This window comes from Etheostoma cragini, chromosome 2 (genome assembly GCF_013103735.1).
Source record: "Etheostoma cragini isolate CJK2018 chromosome 2, CSU_Ecrag_1.0, whole genome shotgun sequence".
In the NCBI taxonomy this organism is placed as follows: Eukaryota; Metazoa; Chordata; class Actinopteri; order Perciformes; family Percidae; genus Etheostoma; species Etheostoma cragini.
The window spans coordinates 18,762,901-18,786,954 of NC_048408.1; the positions used below are offsets into that span (position 1 = coordinate 18,762,901).

General features: G+C 39.7%; 3 protein-coding genes and 1 long non-coding RNA gene across 4 annotated transcripts in view; all 4 read right to left on the reverse strand.

Annotated features, from left to right (window-relative positions):
* The window catches only part of LOC117959780, a 2,502-nt gene extending 1,687 nt beyond the window's left edge, over positions 1 to 815 (reverse strand). The window contains exon 1 of the long non-coding RNA XR_004659999.1: positions 684 to 815. This is a non-coding gene — a long non-coding RNA (uncharacterized LOC117959780). The remainder of the gene's footprint in view (positions 1 to 683) is intronic.
* Positions 1 to 4,740, reverse strand: part of jpt1a (Jupiter microtubule associated homolog 1a) — an 11,149-nt gene extending 6,409 nt beyond the window's left edge. Inside the window, exons 1-2 of the mRNA XM_034897032.1 lie at positions 4,496 to 4,740; positions 2,769 to 2,911 (exon numbers count right to left, since the gene is read on the reverse strand). Coding sequence (XP_034752923.1) covers positions 2,769 to 2,911; positions 4,496 to 4,596 — 244 coding nt within the window. The 5' untranslated portion in view covers positions 4,597 to 4,740. The remainder of the gene's footprint in view (positions 1 to 2,768; positions 2,912 to 4,495) is intronic.
* A 518-nt stretch (positions 4,741 to 5,258) lies between these two features.
* Positions 5,259 to 9,481, reverse strand: sumo2a (small ubiquitin like modifier 2a). The gene is made up of 4 exons (XM_034897042.1): positions 9,268 to 9,481; positions 8,214 to 8,345; positions 7,979 to 8,050; positions 5,259 to 5,739 (listed from the first exon to the last, which is right to left on the reverse strand). Exons 1-4 carry the CDS (start codon positions 9,286 to 9,288, stop codon positions 5,674 to 5,676), a joined length of 291 nt encoding a protein of 96 aa, XP_034752933.1. The 5' UTR covers positions 9,289 to 9,481; the 3' UTR covers positions 5,259 to 5,673.
* A 1,771-nt stretch (positions 9,482 to 11,252) lies between these two features.
* On the reverse strand, positions 11,253 to 22,655 carry gga3a (golgi associated, gamma adaptin ear containing, ARF binding protein 3a). Its single transcript, XM_034896912.1, has 17 exons — positions 22,550 to 22,655; positions 21,783 to 21,867; positions 21,520 to 21,595; positions 21,323 to 21,421; positions 21,110 to 21,233; positions 20,794 to 20,897; positions 19,452 to 19,532; positions 19,154 to 19,291; positions 18,787 to 18,868; positions 18,401 to 18,526; positions 17,351 to 17,557; positions 17,178 to 17,251; positions 16,669 to 17,087; positions 15,221 to 15,495; positions 14,058 to 14,227; positions 13,839 to 13,949; positions 11,253 to 12,065 (listed from the first exon to the last, which is right to left on the reverse strand). The coding sequence occupies exons 1-17, from the start codon at positions 22,584 to 22,586 to the stop codon at positions 11,955 to 11,957; spliced, it is 2,319 nt and encodes a 772-aa protein (XP_034752803.1). The 5' UTR covers positions 22,587 to 22,655; the 3' UTR covers positions 11,253 to 11,954.
* Positions 22,656 to 24,054: the final 1,399 nt, after the last annotated feature.

Here is a 24,054-nt window from a genome sequence, read left to right on the forward strand (position 1 = left end):
CCCCCCCCCCGCTGTTTTGGTTCCATTTTCACTCCCGTTATGTGCAACTCACTACATAGCTTAACAAGGCAAGCCATTGGTATTTTCACAACAAGTAATGCTACTCAGAATGCTATTATTTGGCATGGGGGTGAGACTATGCATGATCTACTACCCTTTTTAGGGGGTAAGACGCTATATGGATTTTGAAATATGTTGGCTTTATTGATTGTGGCCAAAAGTTTCATCATTTCTGATATTCGTATTTGTCCACCTCTCGGAACAAGTGTTAATGTTGTAACAGTCCACGGCAATTTAATATTCCAACTTGTATTGTTAGACTGGCTTAATAAACATTAAAAATAAAAAAATGTTCTATGTAGTTTTTAAGGATGCACTGATTATAGATTTTGTTGATACAATTATAGTCTGAAAAATAATCACAGGTTCGCGATTATCATAATTATGTATTAATTATTTTCACTGCTAATGTATGAAATTACATGAACACTCTAGACTTTAATGTGTTATTTATTTTTTTCAAATGTATTTATTGTTAGGATAAACCCCTTGACATGTATCATCTGGTTTTCGAGGGTGTCCCAACATACAGTATATCACAATAAAGCCCAACGTATAGGTTGCATAGCGTTCAACAAAACTGAGACTGATAAGCTGGGCATTACTTGAAATTGAGACACGACACCAAGCTAGATACCAAACAATCCAACCTAGGGAAAGGGCTAGCAACTAAATACGGTGGAAGCACTCTTATGACAACCTCCACAAGCTAGCACTCTGACCATAGACTGTATAAATAAACCAAGACTCAGACGAGATCACATGTCGATAATAATGCATTTACCAGCCGCTAACTAAACCACAGAATCCAACGTTCCTCTCTACTCACCCTGAAGCTAGCTGATGTTCACCGTCTCAGGGCACATTGTTGATGCAGAAACAGCTGCTAGAAACATAGTAAAAATCTGCCAACTCTGCACCTGCCTAAAGTAAAGTACTCGGCCAAACTCGTGAATCCTCCGTAATCTATGGTCAAACTGGGGTAACTCTCCTACAAGCAGCTAACAAGCGATTCCATTGGATTAATTCGTCCAATTACATTTTCCATTTATCTGCCTCTATTTTCTTAAAACGAGCAGGACCTTAACCATGTTTTATTATTTTCTCTAAATGCCCACGATATATAAGCAGTCTATTTCCTAAAATGCATAGTGTGCTTGGATACAATAAATGAGAGTGCATGACAGTAAGCTGTGCGCGTGCGCGCGCGCGCGCACACACACACGCACACACACACACACACACACACACACACACACACACACACACACACACACCGATCACTGTCACTCCCCCCCAAACAATCCTGTACTGAAGGTGGAGCTTGAAACTGATCGTCCTCCATGTGGTGGTAGTCAGACACTACAGGCGTGTCCCTCACAGGCTCAAATGTGTAACCCATACTATTAAAATTACTCATTTTTGTGTGCATATAATATGCTGCAGCCGTTGCCTGTATACCTTTGCAGGTCCTACCATGCCAGTGACGTCATCAATATTGTCAGCTCATTTCTACCTAATTATTTAGATCTCTGCAGGGTTGAGAAGATCCTGATCAACAGAAAAACACCAGTGATTAAATATCTAATGACAGCCTGAAAGAGAAACCAATTCATCGTTTAACCTGTCAAGTATCACCCCTGGAGACCACAAATGTTATTCTTATGTACTGCAGCTGTCTGAGGTTTTGACTAGACAAGGACAAGTTCGGTCCAGCAGCAAGAGAAAAACCTTCATAGAAAACTCCTGTATCTCCAAAACACAGGACGTGTTACTGGTTGTGTGCTCTGTTTAAGTGAAACCATCCAGTGTTTCCCACACATAGACCAATTTGTGGCAGTGTGCCACACAATCAACATTGGCTGCCACACATAGCAGGTTTTTTGACACAATTTTAAAAACGCAGCGTATTCGCTCAGCCACATTTCCATTCCCTGCTCTCCCTACGTCTCTCTGTCACCACGGGTCTCTCTACGTAAAGCGTCTTTCTCCATGAAAACGAGAAAAGATGGCTGGCAAAATTCACAAGTTCACGTAAGGTTAGTATCCCGTGAACACCTTCACACAATCACTCTGAAGTACAGTGTTGTCAGTGTGTTAATGTTGGAGTACCGACCCAACCCTTAGCAAACAAGTGATTGCGCCTGCTTTAGAAAGTTAACTAGTGGCAAGTTTGCGGTAAAATGCAGTTGGGTTGTCAAGGTCAAAACACTAAATGTAGCAGCTGTGAATCAAATAAACTCTTTTATAAATATTGTTATGTCATTATTGTACTCTGAATGTTTGCTGCGTCAACCCAGATGAGTATTGAAAACTAATTTATCCAACTGAAAAGGGCACGTGTTGGGGATGAGGACCACCCTGAACCGGAGGTATCAGTCTAAAACAGAGCTGAACAGTCAGACCAGTGTAATTAGTTATGTTATGAATTTGTTTACAATATTTTCTCAGGCTTCAACCAGTGCTGCTCAAGCAGAAAGACAGGGTCATGGAGAAAAAGAGATAGATTTGTTAGGCATTGAAGAAAGAGTAGGAGAGGAGGACAGTATCCAGCAGCGTGTCCTCTTCATTTTTTTATACTTGATTGTTACGGAAATCAGTCGTCGTCGTCCCCCCCGAGCCACAAATTGCGATATAAGAATATAAGAAATTGAGTTGTAAGCTCTCACAGTAAAGCAACAATTGTTTGAAGAAGAGGTAGACTGTACCTGGTGGATTGTTCCTTCGATTGGCATAGGGGTCCTCTGGCTCAGCGAAAACACTGGAGGCCATCTTGTCTTTCCGGACGGGAGGCTTCTTCTCATCTGCACCAAATGTAATGTTGGAGCCGCCGCCGGGAGGGCGCAATACCCTGGAAAGATAGAGATGATCGTACTGGAGCCTCTCCTCTCCATTCTAAAACTGATTCATGAAAAATAACCTACCTAAATGCTGTGGTTCAGACTACGGTTGTGCATAATTAGTCAGTGACACATTATTCTTCATTCACACTCATGCCAATAAAGGTGAAAATTATTTTTATTTTGCGTCATTTAACAATGCTATTGGATAAAATGTAAGGACCTAAACTGTCTATCAAATGTTTCAATCTCATCATCTATCTTTGCACTGTCTGGGCAGCCAGATTCAAGTGGGTCGCGGCTGAGATAAAAAAAAAAAGTCAGACATTAATCTTTGACACTGAACTTTAAATTACTTGTGGAATACAAGAGCCTTACCTATAATGTGTTTATGTGGACTTTATATGCAGACTGGTGTTGTTCCACTTATAATTATATTATCTGTGACTGTGAGAATATCATAATTACAGGTGTTTCTGATTGTTGTATTTCACTTATATCAACAAGGGTAGACTAAATATTAGGAACACCTGTCGATATAATGCAATACAGTTTAACAGCACAACAAACTACAGCTTTAAAAATGACCTTTGTGAGGGTAGGATTTATTGCAGGCCTGTTGGATTAGACTGCACCATTCTTATCCAGGTGCCTATTAAACTGACAACGTTTTATGCTTTGGGATACAGTTTACACTGATAAATATTGATCATGTGATTTCCTCTCACGTTGAAGGTAACACTAAATAGGGCTTTTACACAATGGTAAATACATTTGTTCAATGTATTTATGTATGTTGCATTACTCACATTCCTTTGAGTAATGTCGCTCCATAAACGAATTTACCATAATAACCACATATTAATTTACTAAAAAAAATGTTTGACGATGTTTAATTAAATTGATAATTTAAACATCGTTGATTTTAAATATGCATATATCTCTATGTTATGTGATGTGATGAAAAATATACATGTGGCTCGGATTATTGTTAGGTGTAAATTATCCAGCTGTAACGTTAACATGGCCCTCGCCCTAATGAGGCCATATGGAGGGCAGACTAAAAGATGTCTGATTGTAATTCACTGATCATCTCGATTACGGATCTGAAATCCACGGTGGCCCCACCCAACTGGAATAACAGATCTGATAAATCTTTAGCTTCCAGACAATCAACACGAAAAAGCAATGAGGAAATATACAGGTAAAACGCCTACACTTAAAACTCTTAGTTGCCGAGCAGCCTAGTCTGCAACGTCCCTTGCTATCTAAGGAGCTTCTCCACAAAAGGGAGGGTACATGTGTGCTATCTTGCTAGCTAGCTAACGTAAGAAAATGGGAACGGTCCACCCCAACAGACACAACGGGAAGGTGTGGTACTGAGGTGTCTCCAAGCATCGTCGCCACATGCTTAGCTAGTTTTAAGCATTTCGAAGCGGTTAAGTAATATTTACGGGCAGGTGTAAGAGAAAAAAAATGTGTCTTAAATTTAAGGGTGAACCTTGTAGCGTTAAGTTTAACGTCAGAGAATGCTGGACTTGTGGGCATCATGGTGGCTAACGGTTCCCGGAACGGTCTGAAAGACGCATTTTTACCTGGAACTGCTTTTAGAGCCGGGCTCCATCCCTTGATATGTCGTGGTGGTCGTCATTTTTGCACAAGACGTTGTCAAATATGAATAAATCTTACAGGTCATGCGCGAGTAACACTTTCGTTAGAAGCACTTCACCGCATCATCATGGTCTATCCCAGTCAGTGGTTCCCAATAATCAACCTGCATCCAGTCTGAGTGGGCAAGTGACAAGAAGGGGATGTCTCACTTCCGGTAATATTTTCAAAACAAAACGTGTGAACCTGACAAATAGAATATTATGGCGTTTAAGATAAAAATTAAAACTCAAATTACATCTAAATATTTGTAAGGGGGTGCATAGCTAACGCTAACTGCCATTTATTCTGTTGTACTTTAACAAAAGACACATTTGGATTGTAATTTGAAAGCGGAACCGTCTTTTCCGACCCTTCGTTGCTTCTCTCATCCATCCCTGGGTTTGGTTCATTTATATACACAGTCTGAATTTGACACAGACGTGCAAGTGCGACAAAAACCATTGCTGAGAGGGTGCTTCTATAAGCGTGGAAGTGAACAGATGAACCGTGGCAAATTAATTTAACTTGTGATTGGATACAGTATTCACATGGCCTGCCATCTTGATTTGATATTGACCCATACATTTCTTAAGTTGAATTATAATAGCTACGGTTTACTGAAACCTCACTCAAAAATGTATAGTGTAGAACTGATCCTGATAGCAGTTATAAGTACTAGTTAAAACAATGCATAAACCAAACTGGGACAAAAAAAAAAAAAAAAAACTCAATTTATTCCAATAACACATTTTTATAACCGATGAGAATTTAAAATGCCAGCTTACTGAACAATCTGAATCAAAACCTCAAAGACATGGGTATAAAACAAGGATTTCTCTCTAAATCCTCAAAAAAAAAAGAAAAAAAAAAAGCAAGATTTTCATTTCTTTAGCACATTAGACTCACTGTAGCTTACAACTTGTCTACACCGCGCAGTTTGGACATGTTAAGATACAAACCGTGGGATTAAATTTATCTACATCAACTGTGCCACCGTCTTTGAGCCTTTTGGAAAAGTATTCCACTGAATGGTATCAACACTGGTCATGAACATTTGAAGACTGGGGATAAAAAGATGTTCAGGGATGAAGAGGGAGGTAGGGCTGTCCATAGGAAACAGTCTTTAAAGAGAAGAACCTCCGGTTTGCTGTTGGAACACATCAATTGTATCTTCATCCTCCATTTCTAGCTGTAAGAAAAGTTTAAACATAAGATGATGTGATGGCAGTGATAGATTTGATCATACTTTATTCATCCCACAGTCGGGAAATTCCCTTATTACAGAAGCTTTCTACAGTAAAAGCAAAACACAAACAGGCAAACTAGGTCTTTACTGTGAAGCCAAGCTACTTTTAAGGGGTGTTGACAACATTAGTGAGTAGGGCTGCACGATTATGGCCAAAATGATAGTCACGATTTGTTGATTTTAACCAAAACAATTTTTTCGTCACATAGGTTATTTATAACCGCGAGAGGGCTAGTGACGGATGCTACTCACAGAGCGACTGCTGATCATTATGAACGGGTCCAGCACGGGTCGAATGACGGATACATACGTGTAAATGAAATGTCCGTATCGTCATTGCATTTTTATGAACTACGATATTCTGGCCATGGGTCACATCTCTGGCCCAGGTCCAGCAGCTCCGTCTCACACGCTGTTACTCTACCAACTGAAGTTAGTTGCATTCAATAACTTCTGTGTTCTTTGCCCTGGCCGCCACGATAGCAGACTTACCCACGGAAACACGAGTACAAATACAGGTTTGCCCCACAGTTTTAATTTTGTTAACACAGCTGTATATTAAGATATACAGCTGTGTTAATAAAAAATTAAAACTGTAGACAAATGTCAGAAGTGTGGAACGGGCCGCTGTGTGTCCGGGCGCGGAGAATAAGAGGAGAGGTCCAACACAGGCTTTACAGACGAAATGGGTCATGTAACGCAAAATTAAACCATATCCATATGAACAGCATTGCAGCGGATGCAAGGACATTAGCACCGGTGCGTCCTAGAGGAGCTAACAAACGCTACTAGCACCGGTCACTGCTGCTGTTTGAAAAAACATAGAAGGGACAAAATTTTGCGTTTACTGGTAAACCTTGAAACCGACTGCTATCTTTTGATTTTTCCTCCAGTTACTCTGTCCTCTGTGACTGTCTACATCTAGAAACTATGCTGCACGGGGTGCTGGGTACCAGCGCTGTATCTAGACATGCACCGATCGATTAGCCGACAACCTGAATCACTTCATTCTCTGCCAGTCAAAAGTACACACACACCGGTTCACATTGCACGCAGTGGCACACACATTAACCCAACTATTGTCACAACCTCATGCAGTGTGGCCAACTTGTGAACACTTTTACAACTTTTTTTTTTAAGACAATCTGGGGGGGAATGTGAAATATATTTCACATATTAATTCATTTAGAGTTATGCTGCTCAGAGTAACTCCAATGTTTAGCACAGTCTTTGCCTCTCCCCTTTATTTTAAAGAAAAAGTTACACAAATGGTTATGTACTTTGTCATTTATAGTTCATGTAAAATTGAACACTACAGTAGGATATATGCCATTATTTTTATATATATATATATATATATATATATATATATATAAATTATATATAAAGAGCATTAAAATGAGAAAGTTAAAGAAATCTTCCACCATAAAAATATAATCTTTTTTATAGTGGAAGATTTTTCATGTATTGGTGAAAACTGTTCTCAATATGCCTAAATCATTTAAAATCTGTAGTTATATCGATTGCATTAATGTCATAGTTAACTTGCAATTAATCACACTATATATGATAGATAGATCTATATCTATATTTTTTTTCTAGTCTAAACCACTCAAAGCGCTTTTACATAGTACCATTCACTGTGGCTGCCGTACAAGGTATTACCTTGAGTGTAAATGTATGAACGTAATTATCAGATAAACATTCATACACATTTCCACAACTCTGGTTCAGTGACACTTCAACAAGGGACTGCAGGGCCAGAGATCGGACCAACCTTTCGATTGGCAGGCGACCGCTCTGCCACTGAGCCACAGCCACCCCCACCTGTTGTCTCAACACATGCTTTCTTAAATTCTCAAATAGCCCACAACATAAAACGGAAAACAAAAGTGTAAAATCAAAGTCATGAAAATTCCTTGGTAGCTATAACGGCAGGAGGCTGCAGTCATCAGGACCAAAACCTCACGCCATAAAAACTGTTTCTCCCCGTCAGCCTCACCAACAATGCCCCGGTCCCCCCCCCCCGACATTGGCGTAACTACACTTTTGCACTAACCTCCATCCTGGACTAAACATCCTTCCATACTTTATATTTCTTTGCATTCTGCCAAATATTATAATCAACCCCCTTTCTCTTATACTAAACAGCTATTTTGTATGCGAGAGGGTGAAGCCTTACCTGTGAGGGTGTGTCTGTTTCATTGATGGGCTGACCATCAAATCGAAATCTTATTTGCCTCATTGACAGCCCCTGTGTGTAGAGACAGAAATATCAGGTTTAAAGATTGAAAAGAAACATGATGGGGCATCATATTGGCCTTGGAGTTATGTGACAGTGACACACACACACGCACACACGCGCACACGCGCACGATGATTTGTTTTTCTTCGTTCTAATTAAGTAGCACTCCCACCTGTCGTTCACAATACGCTTTCATCAGTTTGCTGAGAGGAGTGTGCCTTTTAATCTTGAATTGCACCACTGAGCCTTCCTGCCCTGCCACCTTCAGGTTGATGTGTTCATTGTTCTCCGTCTTCACTCCCTCCTGAAAGAGTGAAACAGAAGTTTGCAGAAAGTAAAGTTGATTGCTAATAATAATAATAATAATAATAATAATAATAATAAGTAAGACAAGAAGCTTTGGCTTCCAGCTGTGTAATGCATTTGCTCCTCGTACCCGAAAACTCATTTTTGCCCGGGTCAGACATAACAAGTGTACATCACTGATTAATTACAAGTCGAAAGTATTTTTACCCCCGGTTACATTTGTCTGACACTTGCACCTTGTGAGCACTGATCGGAGGACTGGTGGTCAACGTACTAATCACATAAAGGAGTAACGTTAGCATAGAAACTTCACTGTTAGCATTTAGCAAGTCAATGGCCTACCTGCAACTTATTGATGCTCAGCCTAACGTTAGTCAGAATGGGAAGTACAACTTGCACGCATCAACAATCCCTCTTATCCCAAGGAACTTGTGCGTGTGACGAGCATGCCCATTTCATACGAGAACCGTTAACAGCTAACAATTGACGTAAGTGCTCAAACAATTAATATGGGCCCGTGGCCGCAGCCTTACACCGCCTTCTGAACGGTAACGTAAACCATTACCGTTACTCACTTTTCTTCGGTTTTTGTTAACTAACGTTACCTGGACTTGCTATAACCATATCACCACTTGTTAGTCGCACTCGCTAAAGCTGACAGTGGCATTTAAGAGGTAATGTTTTTGTTTCTTTAAAAAGACGAGCAATTATTAAATCTCAGGCACATTAGCCAAGTTAGCAAACTATGCTAACTTCGTCCGCTTGCTACCGAGCTACCTAGCAAGCTAGCACTGGATAGCTTTTTTTTGTAATTATGCGACCATTAGCACATTGGTCTCACAGGCGGCTTTTTGGTGCCATTCGTAGTATCGCGCATTGCTTAGCTAGGTACACTCATACAGCGTGCAAACTCCACTCACCTTGTTTTTTTCGTCTGCCATGGCTGCTGCTGCGTCTGTATGCCCCTGTTCTGCTGCGCCTGCGCTGTCCGTCTGGCGCGCCGCTTTGCGTGGGCTGGCCTCATGGATGTGTTGACTGGGCTGGAGTGCATGGTCTTATACATTCATGAGTGCAAACAGCTGCGCCAAATCAACTGCGTTGTCTTAAAATGTAGCTAATGTCCCAGTATGTAATGTCCCAAGGATTTGAATACCGAGATTCTTTAAATAATTTGCAAGTATCTGACAGTGTTGGTACTTTTACTTGACTATTTAATGTTATGTACTCAACATATACTTATACTACTGCACTGGATAAGCTGTAACTTTACTGGTTAAAAAACTGAGGAGTTTATTATCTACCCCATGGCAATTGAGTAGTTGAAACTGTCTCCAATTTGACCAGCTACAACATTAGTATGCTTTAATTATATGTTAATGCATCAGCAACAATAATTAAGTAATTAATATATAATGACAGGAATAACCGTGCTGCATGAGTACTTTTATTTTTTGATATTTTTTTACCTTGTTAAATGCATTACTTGTAATAGTGTATTTTAAGAATCTGATGAAATGAAAATACACCTCAACCACAATGGAGTAAATATGCTACTGCATTGAGATTGCTACATAGAGACTGAAAAATGAGGCAAAAATATGTGAGAACTGTAATACAAAAAGATCCATCTCATTCTTTATTTTTCCATGCACAGAAATTGCTTTTCAAAAAAATATGCAATGACAACTTTATTTAACAATCCCAGACAAATAAATAGTATTACAAGAAATATGTAGAGATAGAATCTCCTAGCACTAATAGCCCCAGAAAGACAACAATAAAGTCACCATTTTTGATAAACACATGGTAAACAGAATCCTTTGAATTAACCATCAAGGTTTTACTATTAATATACAGTTCTTTCTCAAGGCTATTTTCCTAGTTTGACATAGGAAACTCCCACACAAGCTAACCATTTAGTTACATCGGGGCAACTAACCTACCCCTTTGGCTTGGCTTCCACAACATGGTCAAAGAGCAAGAGCAAGGGCAAAGCTATGCGCTCTTTAATTAACGTCAAACAATATTAATTTCGTCTTTAGGGATGAATTGTCAGCTGGTCAGCACTTACTAAAGCACATCCACTTAATGTATACAATTGGTCCTTGTCCTTAATAGCTCATGTTACACCTACCAAGTAAAAATGGCTCATGTCTCTGGCACAAGGCTGCTGTTTTATCTCGCAATAATTCAATTTTTATATTAAACTTCTATCCAGAGTGCACAATCTGGACACAGGAGACAGTGTATTTCATCGGAATCCCCCGTTGTTACATAATTTAACAGGTTATTAACTGTCTGTCTTAATAATTGGTAACGTTCAAGCGTCTTAAGACAGCCCACTACTGATTTGTGACTATCTTACTGCAATACTGAAAGTGTCCATCATAAGAAGCCTATGCAGAAGATATACAGCTGTCGATTTGAATACCCTACAGGAATTTAACTGATCCAATACCTTCCTCCCGAAAACAAAATAAATAATACATTCATGTCAATAAATACTAAGAATAAAAAGCATAACAAGAGTCTGAGCTATGAGTTAGTATAGAATTCAGAAGACAAGCAAAAGTATTCAGTTGTAACTGTGAGGCATACTGAAAGAAGTCAACTTAGAGTTACTAACCCTTACTGAGCCAATCTGTGAGTGCCTTTTTTTTTAGCAACAGAGGGCCTCTGGTCTGTTCCAGTCCAATGTTTAAAGCATAAAACATTGTTACCATACATAGCCAGCAGCAAATTATGTAAAATGTTTCACAATCTTCTTAAAATTGTGGATTTGCTCCATATTAATTAAGGGATACACCAATCTGATACTGAAATTGGGCCGACATGACTTGAATAGCTGGATTGGGTATCGGTGACATTAAGGCTGATCTATTCAATTCTATGTTCCTACACTATTTACATTACATACTGGAATTTGAATTCCTGTTTAAGTTGTGATCAATTTGTTGCAGCATTTAAAAGGTTTACACTGAAACTGTAATTCTTGCTAATTTTAAAGATTTTTTTTACCAAGTTGCTGGGTCGATAACAATTCAGTAAAATTGATATCTATGTATTTGTTACGTGTTTAAGTCAAGCCTGATGTTGCCTTACAAATAAATGAATGATCCACACAGGGAGGCATACAGCTCAGTATTGGCCTATACCCAAAGCCCAGGTATTGGTATCAGTACTGACAGTAGGATTGGTGCATCCCTAATATTAAGACTGTCTGACATTCAGGGACAGTGAATATGAACATTAAAATAAGAGCAAAAGGTTATAATTAGTAAAAACCTGATGATAACCAATGGTTTTCCCACATAACCATCATCCACATACAAGCATTTCTCCCCATGTATTACCCCACCACACAGATAACATCTGAGGGCTTTATTTTGTTATTATGACTTTTTCTTTTATGTAAGCACTCACTGCCTGGTTGAGCTGGTGTTGTTTTTAAAAGTAATTATCTAATAAAATCAAACATCTCAAGCCGAAAAACTCCTTTACGATCCATTCAAGTTCCCCCAAGTTTTCCAATTCTGTGCTTTCTGTTGACCTCTGAACTGCACTGACAAACTAAACTGTTAAATACATCTAGTTTTGACAGGCAGGGCTATAGAGCCCCCCATCTGTCAGTGGGTGGAAACTCATTCACCTCCCCCACTTCTGAGTGTGGCTGCTCTCCCAGCGTAAATGTCAGTTTGTATCTCATCCGAACTTTTTCCTGCAAAACACAAACACAAGGACACGCTCAGCTTGGGAACTTGCTGGAACACACAAAAATCTAGATCATTGTCAATGTCAGTAATTACACCCCGTTTTCACCTGGTATTAAAATCCGACGTGAGTGATCAGACCTCAGGATGTACTTGTGAAGACACTCTCAGGACGCATTGAGGACGGATTCAAATCTCACCACTAAAACCACATTTGGAGGTGGTCTCTGCCACGTGTCCACATTAATGGTTTGTGTTTTGAGCCACATTAAGGATCACCTACTCACTCGTTAGCGGAACTACACCATTATTCAAGTTACCACTGAGTGTAAATCATGTGTTTTGGATGTTATCATACTGTCAGTATTTTTTTGGTTCCTGTTTAGCCAAAGCGGCAGGTTTGACTATAAAGATTGAGCAAGACTTTTGTGGAGGTAGCGCAATGCACGCTGACGGTTGCAAACCACACGCTTCCACACAGAGAACACGACTGAAGAACAAAAACGCTGATTATTATTCACAAGAAAACCTTTTTGTAAATACACCTTTTAAAAACTTAATTACAACACCACAAAGAGTGGGCATGGGAGAAGTCTTAGAGGGGTGATAAAGAGCTGACCCAGAGCGGAGGTCGTCTTGATGAAGGAGACCAGAGTTAGCAGGCTCAGCTTAAGGGTAAAACAAAACAATGGCTTGGTTAGTCAGTTTAACACAGCACAAACCCTGCTTAGGTAGGAAAGATATGCACTCATCTAGGCAAGTTTAGTCTCATTCTCATGTTGAATGCAACATGTAGGGAAAACCAGACAGGTAAGTCTTTAGTAGGTATGTGTCTTTGGTTTACAAGCCCAGGTTAGCTTTAGCCATTTGTAACAGCCTGCTCTTATATCATCATTGCCTGGAAAAGGCAGCCACTGGTATACCATAGGCCTAACTTTATTTTTAGTTTCATAAAACATCCCAGAATACACCAGTTTGTAGAATATTACTACAAATAGTCCTGCGCTCATGTTGTTTCCTTTTTTTAACATTAGTCTTGCATTGCCAGATCTTATACGGCGCAGGCAAACTGAGTTGTCAAAGGAGCGACTAAAAACATTTGAATTTCCTATTAGTTCTTCACAATTAAAGTCCCTGGTTACTGTGCTAAAAGCTTTTATTATTAAGCCGCAAAAATTAGAAAATGTTGAGTCTTTATCAGCAGTAGCGTAACATGACTATAAGTCTATAAGCGAACAAGAAATGCAAAATAAAGAAGTTATACTATAGAAGCTAAACTTCAAATCACAGAGATTCAGCTGGAAGCTACAAACATACTGAGAACTGAAGACAAAGACTTTAAAAACGTCTTTCTCTCCTGCACAGGTCTCACCGCCTGTCTGTCTGTATGTTGGCGCACAGACAGTGGGCAGCGCTTTTTATTAGTCATTGCACAGTTGTAATGCAAATGGAAGGGTGTACGTGTTTAATGGCATATAGAGAGGAAGTAAGATCCAATCACAAGTGGTCACTCGGGACTTATTTGCAAACACATTCTACTGCCAGGTTGGAACACATATTCCTGGAGCTGTCCGCTTGTGAACCAATCACTCCGATCCAATTTAAAAAAACAAACAGGGTTAGGTCGGAACGGGGTCTAAGACTGTAAGCAGGGAAAAACTGCGCTGTACTATATGACATTAAATTAATACTCCTTAAGTAGTAAAGTGTTGTTTCAATGAAAACATACATTACCTAATGCATTTAAAATGTTTGAACACCAAAAACTGGCTGAGCTTTACCTTGAGAGGATTGGCAAGCAGCATGACCTGAGTGATGGCAGCAGGGGGAAGGACTGGGTTAAAAGGAGCCAGCTCTGAGCCTGAGGGGGATTGCAGTCTCACTTTCATTGTCTAGTGAATTGGCAGAACAGACATTCATGTTAATTAAATACAAGTGGCAACCCACTTAAATCAGTCAAATATTTTATTTAATGGAGCTGATAGCTTCCTGGGCGTAACCTTGGGCACAGCAGCCTGCAGAGCAATGTTCCTGACAGGCAGCGGGGCAGTGTTCAGCATGGACACAACCATCACCAGTACATCAGGTCTGCCTGCTGGACAGTCGGTGGCAAAATGCAGCAGAACACGGACACCGTTTTTGTCATATGCTGTCACAGGACACACTTTACCTAAAATACAGCACACAAAAGGGAAATGTTGATTATTACAAACTGTCAAAAGTCTTCACAAATACATACACCACCTTAAATGGCTCCTCATGTAATCTGTACCGAAAGCATGTTGATTCATGTCCTTCGCCCAATATCACTGTGTCTTTTTCAGTATTATCAAGTCTGCCGCAGTCACCTCTAAGTGACAGCAATATTTAAAGTTCAGTTTTTTTCAACAAGGGGGAAGGTGTTATTTTCTGACTAGAAAACAGCTGGACTTAACCCTAACACCTGGGCCGATAAGATACATAGAGAAGCTTTTAATAAATCTGCGTAAATAAAACCAATAAATTGTTCAAATACTTATTGGCAGCTGTATCATACAAATAAATAGTTAAAAAAAGTGGACATCTGTCACAGTGGACATGCACCTTCGATGACAATTTCAGACCCCTCCATGATTTCTAAGTGGGAGAACTTTCAAAATAGCAGGGTGTTCAAATACTTATTTTCCCTCACTGTAAGCCTATAAGCCAAATCTCTTTCAATTAATCTTCTCCACCCCTGCAACACTTATACAATATACAGTTACTCTTGTTATGTCAGCCTCATCTGTTGCATGTTTTCATACAAATAAAGCTGTACACACAACCTTATCACAGCTGAATATAATATCACTGTAGTCAGGCCCCTTTCTATTAGCCGCACGCATGATTCAGCAATAGGAATGACTTGACTCAACTATGAAAACTCTTAATCAGGGACACACCCCTATGTCCTCTACAGTATGTCTGCCTTGCTCCAGTGCTAACTTCCCAGATGGAGCTCTTGCAACCTTACAGTTTTGAAGGGAAAATGTTCAAACAGAATACTGTTGTTATACACAAATGACACTTGTCAGTGTCAAGTTGTTTTCCAACACTCTCCTACATAACATTTTTCAAAAAAATCAACTGAAACACTCATACAACACACACAAAACAAACTTACAGCTTATTTCCTTGAACTCACTTGGCTTAATGGAATCTAAAGGGACAACAACATTGGCCAGGGACACCTCTTGTCCCTTGCCTGGGCTGGCCTGGCTCAGAGAGAGAATGGGGGACAGAGAGCGTAACAGAGGGCTGTCATCTGCCTGACTCTTGGCAGGGGGGGGAGTGGACCCTCCTAGGAGCAGTGAGGTGGATGTGGTGGAGGCAACCCAGAGACTAGAAGACAGGGTAGCAGGAGCAAGCCGATGCTCACTCTTGTCCAGAAAGCTGTCAATGTCCATGACACCATGTGTACTGTGTGGATAAATCAATCAATCACGTTATAGTCATTAGTCATTGTCAAAGACAATACAGGTGCCATAATGCTTAAACATATAATGACAGACATGAACATTGATAATCACTTATAAAAAGACAACAAAAGCAGGGTGAAATAAATATCCAAGAAATTTGAAAATAATAACACTGTGCAATCGGGTTTGCTAATAAATATTGGAATGCAAAAACACTGGGCCTTAAGCTTCTGGTTACATTAAACACATAACGTATGCAGGCCGTTTGTGGAACGGATGTGTCGCAAAATGTATCTGTTAAAAAGGCCATAGTGACACTTGCTCTCTCTCCTGAGATGATTGACCAATCAGTGACGAGAGTCATCACTTTGAACTCCCGCCAATCACTCGCACTCAGGCAGGAAAATGGGACAGGTGAAACAGACTTTTTCTTTATCATTCCTTTCTCGTTTTTCAGACTGTTGAAGTGATGTGTAGCCCTGAACGTAAGTTTAAAGTGATCCGTGGCTTGCTAAACTGTGACAGGTTTTACTGCCTTATGATCTGTGTCAACGTTTATTCACATTTCAATAAGTGTTCTGCTACAATGTGGATAAATGTGTCCGTGTTACGACGTGACTTATTTGGAGAGAGATTTATTGTTGACCAGATAATGCTGCTGTTGCTGTGTTTTTCATTGCAAAGCTGATAGATGTGCAGATTGTTTAATATTTTTTGTGCAGCCACGTGTTATTCAGGGCAATTTGCTAGTAACGTGCAATCACCAGTAAACGGGCTAGCACTGTGGAGCCACACGGAGCGATGTTGAAAAGTTACAGTGCTCAAAACAACACTCTTTAAGTGGCTGCAAGGTCATCCACGGACCACTTTGAGTCAAAAGCTAATCGAGTTCTCCAGATCCCTCTGCCATTTGGAAACTGGTGGTTGAGATGCACTTCAGTTTCAACTGCAATTTTATCAAACACTGTAAAGCATTAGAAGTTCCTTTAAACTCAAGTGTTTAGATCAGTGCACTTAAAAAAGAACAGACGATTAAAAAAAAAGGGAGAAGTGCATGCATCATTCAAAAAAAAATGTGATCCAGCATCCAAATTATTATGTGTGAAAGATGGACAGATAGGTGCTGAGCCATGTTCCCCTGCCAGTTTTACCAATGTATGTTAGTCTTACTCACATTTTAGGACTGCCCAGATCCAGCAAGGCAAGGTCTTGCAGATTGTGACTCAGAGAAGTTAAATTGGTGTGGGACGCTCCAAGTGAAGTGGAGACCTGTTGCTGAGTGACAGGGGTGGCTGAAGTAGTAGGCGAGGCCATGCTGAATGCCTGAGGAAGAGCCGCTGGAGCCGTGGTGGTCAATAAGGAGCTGAGGGGCTGTGGGAATATGACTGATGTCGTTGTTACAGATCTTGTAGAAGTCGGAGACACGGAGAAGTCCGGGCCAGGAAAGCTTAAGGCAGAGGCTGTTGTAGAAGACTTGGCAGAGCTAACTGGGGCTACTGTCACAGAAAGGCCGTCTGGATAAAGTGAAGATGTAGAGAACGCGGAAACCGAAGGCGAAGTGGCTTCAAAAAAATCAAAATCTTGACTGGAATCCTGGAATACAAGGTGGGAAAAAAAAACACTGGTATTACCAGTAAGACAATACTTGATATTAGTAGAGGTGATTTTAATTTATTTAAATACCTGTAGAGATGGCAAATGAGTGATCAGGTTAACATGTCTTGATTTATCTAGAATGGGAGCAGGTTCATTGAGGCCTGTAAATGAACACAAAACATACATGTACATGTAAACAAGCTACTCAAACTCAAATTTTCCATGAATAACAAATTAAACTATATTATATTGCGTGTTACCTAAAGATAGTAGCTCTTCATCCAGCAGAGAGAGTGCTGCAGAGGGTGCGCTGGGGCTGTGGGGCTGAGGGTCAGTGGCAGCAGACCCACACAGCAGGTCAGCAGGAATGGATGGAGAAGATGTTGGGGGTTGCTGCCCTGGGAGAGAGACGCTCTGAATGTCCAGCCCCACCAGGTCAATCAGAACCTCTGACTGGTTCGTGCAACCTTAAAAGGGGTAAAGTCAGTTTGTTTCCAGAAACAACGCCCCACTTCCTCAACATAATCACAGACCTTTCATCAAGTACCATGGCGTTTACAAGAAATAGAAAATAAATTGTTTGGCATCGTCACACGTATTTTTCCTTTGTGCAATATCTAATAGCAGCTGCAAAGACTTGTTTATGACTTGTGATTTTCTATTGTGGTATGATACCCATAAATATTCCTATTCCTATCATTATTGTATAAGTTACTGACTTTAAAGTCTTGCATTGCCAGACCTTCCTCTGGTTCACACACCATTCCAGGATGGGAGAAAAACAGATCACTATGTACCGCAGTGGCTGACCATCAGACACTTTTCAATGTTGGCGCTACTGCAAAAAACAGAACTACAACACCAAGGAATAATATTAAAAAAACATTCTTAAGCACCGCAAGAGCATTTCACTGAGCGTTAGAGGTATTGTTACCTGGAGGTAGGAAAATTGAGACCTGTTTAAAATTGATTAAGACCCCACAGAAACTCTGCAGCAGCAGAGCTTAGCATAGTGTATAATGGGGTTTGACAAACCAGTATATTTATTGGACATGCTCTTAAGAACAGTATTTTTGTTCAGATTAGATTGAATTTGCATTTGTAATATTAGTCTGATGTGTTCTTTGCACATTGGTATACATTTCCAAACATGATCTAGGATTACATGGATGTCTGTTGTGCATTAAAGAGTTGTGATACACACAAAATAAAAGCTTCTCTTGAAAGTATGTCAGAAATTGCATTCTACTGCATAATGCTTTAAACATGCAAGTACATACAATTCTTTGCTCACAACAGTTAAAACTTACCTTGTCTGACTGATGATTGTGTTTGTTGTGCTGCTTCAGTCCCTCCATTGACAATCTGTCCTTCCACAATCTTCTTATAGGAATTAATGACATGGGAGAGGTCATCACTGGCCTGCAGGATGTCTCCTAATAAGTGCATAGAAAAGGTTGGACTGGGATGAAATGGATTACCGGCAACAAAAAACAAACAACTTCTTCCCACAGTGTTTTCATAAATGTAGAAGCTATGTGAGGAGAATGTTTTTTTAAGAGACATGCGATCACTCTGGTCTGATAAGATGTTGGTCTTAGGTCAGTACTAGACCTCCGTAAATCAGGATACTTAAATTAGAATAGGGAGAGCACGTCACCAGAGGTCACCATGGACAAACTAGAAGATTTCTTACCCAAGCTGCTGTCATTATCCTCAGTCTCAGTAGCAAGCTGAAACACAGTTTGCCTGAGCTTGTCGCACTCTCCATACAGCTCCTGGAAAAAAGGAAAGGAAAGAAAAGGAAAAGCACTTCTTGAATCTAATTCAGAAACTATTGTGTCATATGCAATGAAAACTGTTTCTCATACAAAATAATTGCCAATTGATTGATTGGCTAAGATAATAAATAGTATTACTTGTGATATTTATTTTTTAAAACACATGACTCTGAGTTCACTATATATTTATATTTATATTCTCTGAAAGCTTCTAAGTCAGAGGTCATACATGCCAAAGAAAGAAGGGAATTGGTGATTTGAGCTATGTAATGGAGAACCAACCCTTATGATCTCCTTGTCTCCGTCGGTGGAGTCGTCCTGGCTGAAGTGAGCAAGCATCTCGTTAAGGAGTTTAACACTGTTGTTGACTGCTTCCAGTGTGCTTTTTTGCTTTGTTGCTTTCTGTGTTCTCACCTCATCCTGGGGAGAGTTGCACTTGTTGGTAGTACACATTCAACGTTACAGTCAGTGTAAACACAAGCCTTTAGATGAAAACTGAGAAATGTGTGCAGTAATTTGCAGTTATTTGAAGTATGACACAACAACACCAATACAAATATTTAGTTTGACACTGAATCACCTCCTTGACCATGTTCTTGATGAGCCGATTGGCCTCTTCCAGATCTTCAGGCTTTTTGCTCTTCAGCAGCTCTGCTAATCTCTGCAGAGAGAAAAAACAATCAAACCCATGTCCCACAGATTATCCAGACACAATTAGCAAACATACAAACTCCCTGACCCTAAAAAAACAAACCTCATCCATAGATCAACTGCAGTCAACACAAAGTAAACATGCCAGTGAGGTAGGGGGAGCTGTTTCCCTTTGACCCTTTTTTCCTGTGTGATGCCACAGATTTAATCAGTGATTAAACATCAAGCGAGGGCAATGGAGAGAGGGAGAGATACTCTTTTCATCCTTCAACACTAGAACTGCCACAGCTAACGCCGTTTAACGTTATGAACATTTTTAATTATTCCATCATTGTGTGTGCGATGTCTCCCTCCTGTCCTCCTAAATTGCCATAATGATAAAAGAACCATAAGAAAACCAAATAGATGTTTTTTTTGGTTTTGTTTTCCACAATTACTCAACTGCTGGGAGTAGCGCCGATTAAAAATGATACTGTCCTTCGCAGAATTAACGCATTTGTATAATGCCCGATTGCCCGTACAGCTCATGGAGACAATTAATGGGACACAGAATCTCATTTGCACTCCAATATTCACTCACATGATCTTATAATTACACGAAGGTATGTAAGCCCATGGTATTCATCCTGTTATCTGAGTAAAATATCAGAAGTGAATGTGAAACTAATTAATTACATTTTATCTGACTATAAAGTTGTTTCCCGACATGAGTCCCAAGTGTGCGCTAGAACATTAATCTGAAGTAAAAACAACAGATTGCGAAGCTATTTGCTAATTATTTCTTGAAGGGGGGAGTGATTAACTCTTAGCAAGAAAGCCAATAAGGCTATTTCCAAAACTGTTAAACTATTCTTCTAATAGTATTCAGCAAGGAGGGTCTGAGTGTGGCAGCTAAATACAGTCCTTTTGATACTTCAACTACAGAGGTACCAAAGGATAGATATATACAGTGAGGAAAATAAGTATTTGAACACCCTGCTATTTTGCAAGTTATCCCACTTAGAAATCATTGAGGGGTCTGAAATTGTCATTGTAGATGCATGTCCACTGTGAGAGACATATTCTAAAAAAAAAAAGAAAATCCAGAAATCACAATGTATGATTTTTTTACTATTTATTTGTATAATACAGCTGATAGCAGGGTGTTCAAATACTTTTTTTCCTCACTGTGTGTGTGTGTGTAAGTATATATATAAAATTCATCACTGTGACAGAGAAAAACAAAAAACAGTGCAGCTGCAGTGTCAACATCCCAAAATAATTATTCTTACCTTGCTCTTCTTCTCATCATCAAACACAGGATTCTTGGGTCGCGGAGAAGGCGATGGTATTAATGTAGCATCAAGAGGGATTTCTGGGTCAACTAAAACAATACCTAAAATAAACATGACAACAGACGCCTATTTAACTGGAGAAATCAGTTTTGTGACTTCAATGCAACAAAATTCCAAAGCACAACACAGTCATAACTGACTGTTCAGTGTATTATTTTTACATGTCACTGTTATGCAAACATATTTTTTTACTGTGTGTATTAGTTTATATTATCAGCAAAATGCACAGTTTTTGAAGTGGTTGGTGTCTCACCCTGTGACTTTAACATTTCATATGCTTCAAAGATTTTTGCTTCATCTGGTAAAGACACAGTCCAACTGTACAGCATCTCGATCACTTTTGTCTTCACTCTCTCTGAGACTTTGTCTCCTAAATACTGCAAATAAAAGATGCACAGCATAGAATGACACAAAACTTCAATTCAAGACAACATATCCCCCTTGGATGAACATTTATGTTACTTACTTTGGGTGAAACCACCTTAATTAATTCATTCAAAAACCTAAATTTGCCAACTTCATTGTGAAACCGTCGCCCGCAGTTCTTCATACAAGCCTCAAGAACCTACCAAAGGAAAACAACCTGAGATAAATATATTTTTCCACTTTCTGCTGATAGATCTCAAAATAAAAAAAACACATTGAAGCAATAACACCACAGACCATTAATGCTTGCGTCGCCTCCCATTCCTGAGGGGACTGAATCTTGTGAGCCAACAGTCTAACGGATATTTGTGGGCTGGAAAATATGACAAAATAGAAAGAAATCCAATATAAACTGTTTAACAAAAGCCATCGTGAGCCTGGGTTATAACAGCGTTGATAATAAGCTCCATGTGTTTAGCACAATGAGGACACAGATGATACAATGGGCACGATTTCACGTTATGGGTGAGATTGAGTTTATTGAATAAATGTGACCATACCCTTCCAGTTCCTTATTGATTTGGTCACAGAAGCCCATTATATACTCCCAGTCTTCCTGTCTGTTGGAAGGGTTGGTGGCTTTGTCTGGAAAAAGAATAAAATTATCTCTCATGCACTTATAGATACATCAATGGTAAACAGGCTACCCTGGGTTTGGAACGATAATAAAGGCTAATGAAGGCTGGAGCTTTGTAATATAGCCTATATGAATATTAAAATCAACCCTCGAATATAGAGCTCCATCCCTTCAGAGACCCTTCCATTCCGAGATCTCACAACAACAACCCAGACAGTTGTTTCCCAACGTTTTCAGGTTATCTAACGCTATAAATGATCTCTTTTATAGGCTCCAGGCACTTCACTGATCCAGTTTGTTGTCATGCAAGTCATATTTGTACTTCGATAAGACATAGCGCCTGGAGGTGTTTATAACAGCCGTCTTTAACACCAGGGAGCGAAATGCAAAGGCAATGGGACAAAAACAGGATAATCACATTTTTACACGCATTTCAACATAATGACTAAAAGTCCAAGAAATAAGTGTGATACATCAAAGCTCAGTTTGGCCAGTGATGTCAATTTGTTTCCAGCAGGTCTGTCTTAGCCACTTTCTGATAACATAGACGAATTAGCCCGATACTTTGTAGTTAAAGCAATGTCATTTGATTCCAACTGTTGTATTGGACACCTACGGTTATACAGCCCATAAGTGCGCACCTGCAATATTCTTAAACGACGTAAAAAGACTATTAAAGTGTGTACTTACTAAGCCAGGACTCCAGCGATTCTCCGTCGTCCGCCATATTTGCACTCTGAAGGCAAACAACGCGTGACTCCTGCTGCCTTCAAGTGCCGTCGGACAAATGAGAGAGTTGCTCTTTGCTAGTTCGATACCCATTGAACGTTTTGAATGATTGTACAAATTCTATTTTTGTGTACACACTGTATTTTCCCCATTGCTGAGATGTGAACACAGACTGTAAATATTAACAATCTATAGACGCATTTCTGCTTCACTTGTGTTTCTACCTTGTCTTGTACAATCTTCGCTTAACATATTTTTCATCAAATTGATCTAAAAAATCACCTTCCATCGACATGCTCATAAAATATATGAAAAGAAAACAACACAAGTAAAAGCAAAATGGTAATCTAAGACAACATCGTACAGGTGAATTATAGGGCTAAAATATAAATATTACTAAAACAAATTAAAAAACATGTGTGCAGGTGTGTAGCATAGTAAATTGCCTATGCATATTGATAAGTAATAGATATATAAACAGTGAGTATGTTTCTAGGGATGCACACCAGTGTTAAAATAGGCCTACACATCTGTAAGGTTAATAACATGACAGAGTACCGCCCTTTAGGTATATTTTCCTCCTAGTCCTAGTGGCCAACACATACTGTAAGTAAATGTGGAAAAAAGGCAAATTGTCTACCGAGTCTAAAAAAAAAAGTAATGCCTACTCTCATGAGATGGTTATGTACTTCATTCACAAGGTTGAACCAACAAAAGTGTATTTTGAATACCTTAGTTAAAACAGTCTCAGAGTGATAAACTCAGAAACCAGTATTTAATTGCCTGAGGTGCTTGATGTCAGTATTGAAAATGCGCTTGTGGACCTCTTGTTGCATTTCATACACTCCTTTAGTCTGAGGCAGCACACAGCCAATGATGTGATGTTCCTCCTCCTCTTCCAGCTGTTGTTTCAGCATCTTCAAAGTCCGCCCCTCCACACTTTGCTGCCAGAAACCGCCAGCCTGCCTGCACTTGATCTAATCATGATGCACTCATTTAAAATCATCACCTTTTACTGCATGGCCATGTGGTGGAGCTATCATCTCAGAGAGGACATATGGTGTGTATTTGATGGGTAACAATGGTCCTCAGCACTCGTTGTCTTTTGAATAATGTAGTTTGTGTAGACAAGACTGACACATTGATGGAGTTTATTCAGCTTAAATCTGTACCTGACATAGACAAATGAAAGTGGTGATTAGGCTAATGTGGTGAAGAAGGATAAGCAGGTATTTCATAGAGGCTTTCTCTCTGTCATCTCAGCTGGGGACTCAGCTGTGTGAATGCAGATTCACAGTGCGAGGAACTTCTAATACACTCAAATCACCAAATGCACTACAGAACGGCACTGTCACTTGTAGATAACGTCAGATTCTTTTAATCATCACAACTCAACTCCTTCCGAAAGTTCCAGAGCAGCTAATGAATGGATGTTGGAGTAAGACTTTGTTTTTATACATACACAT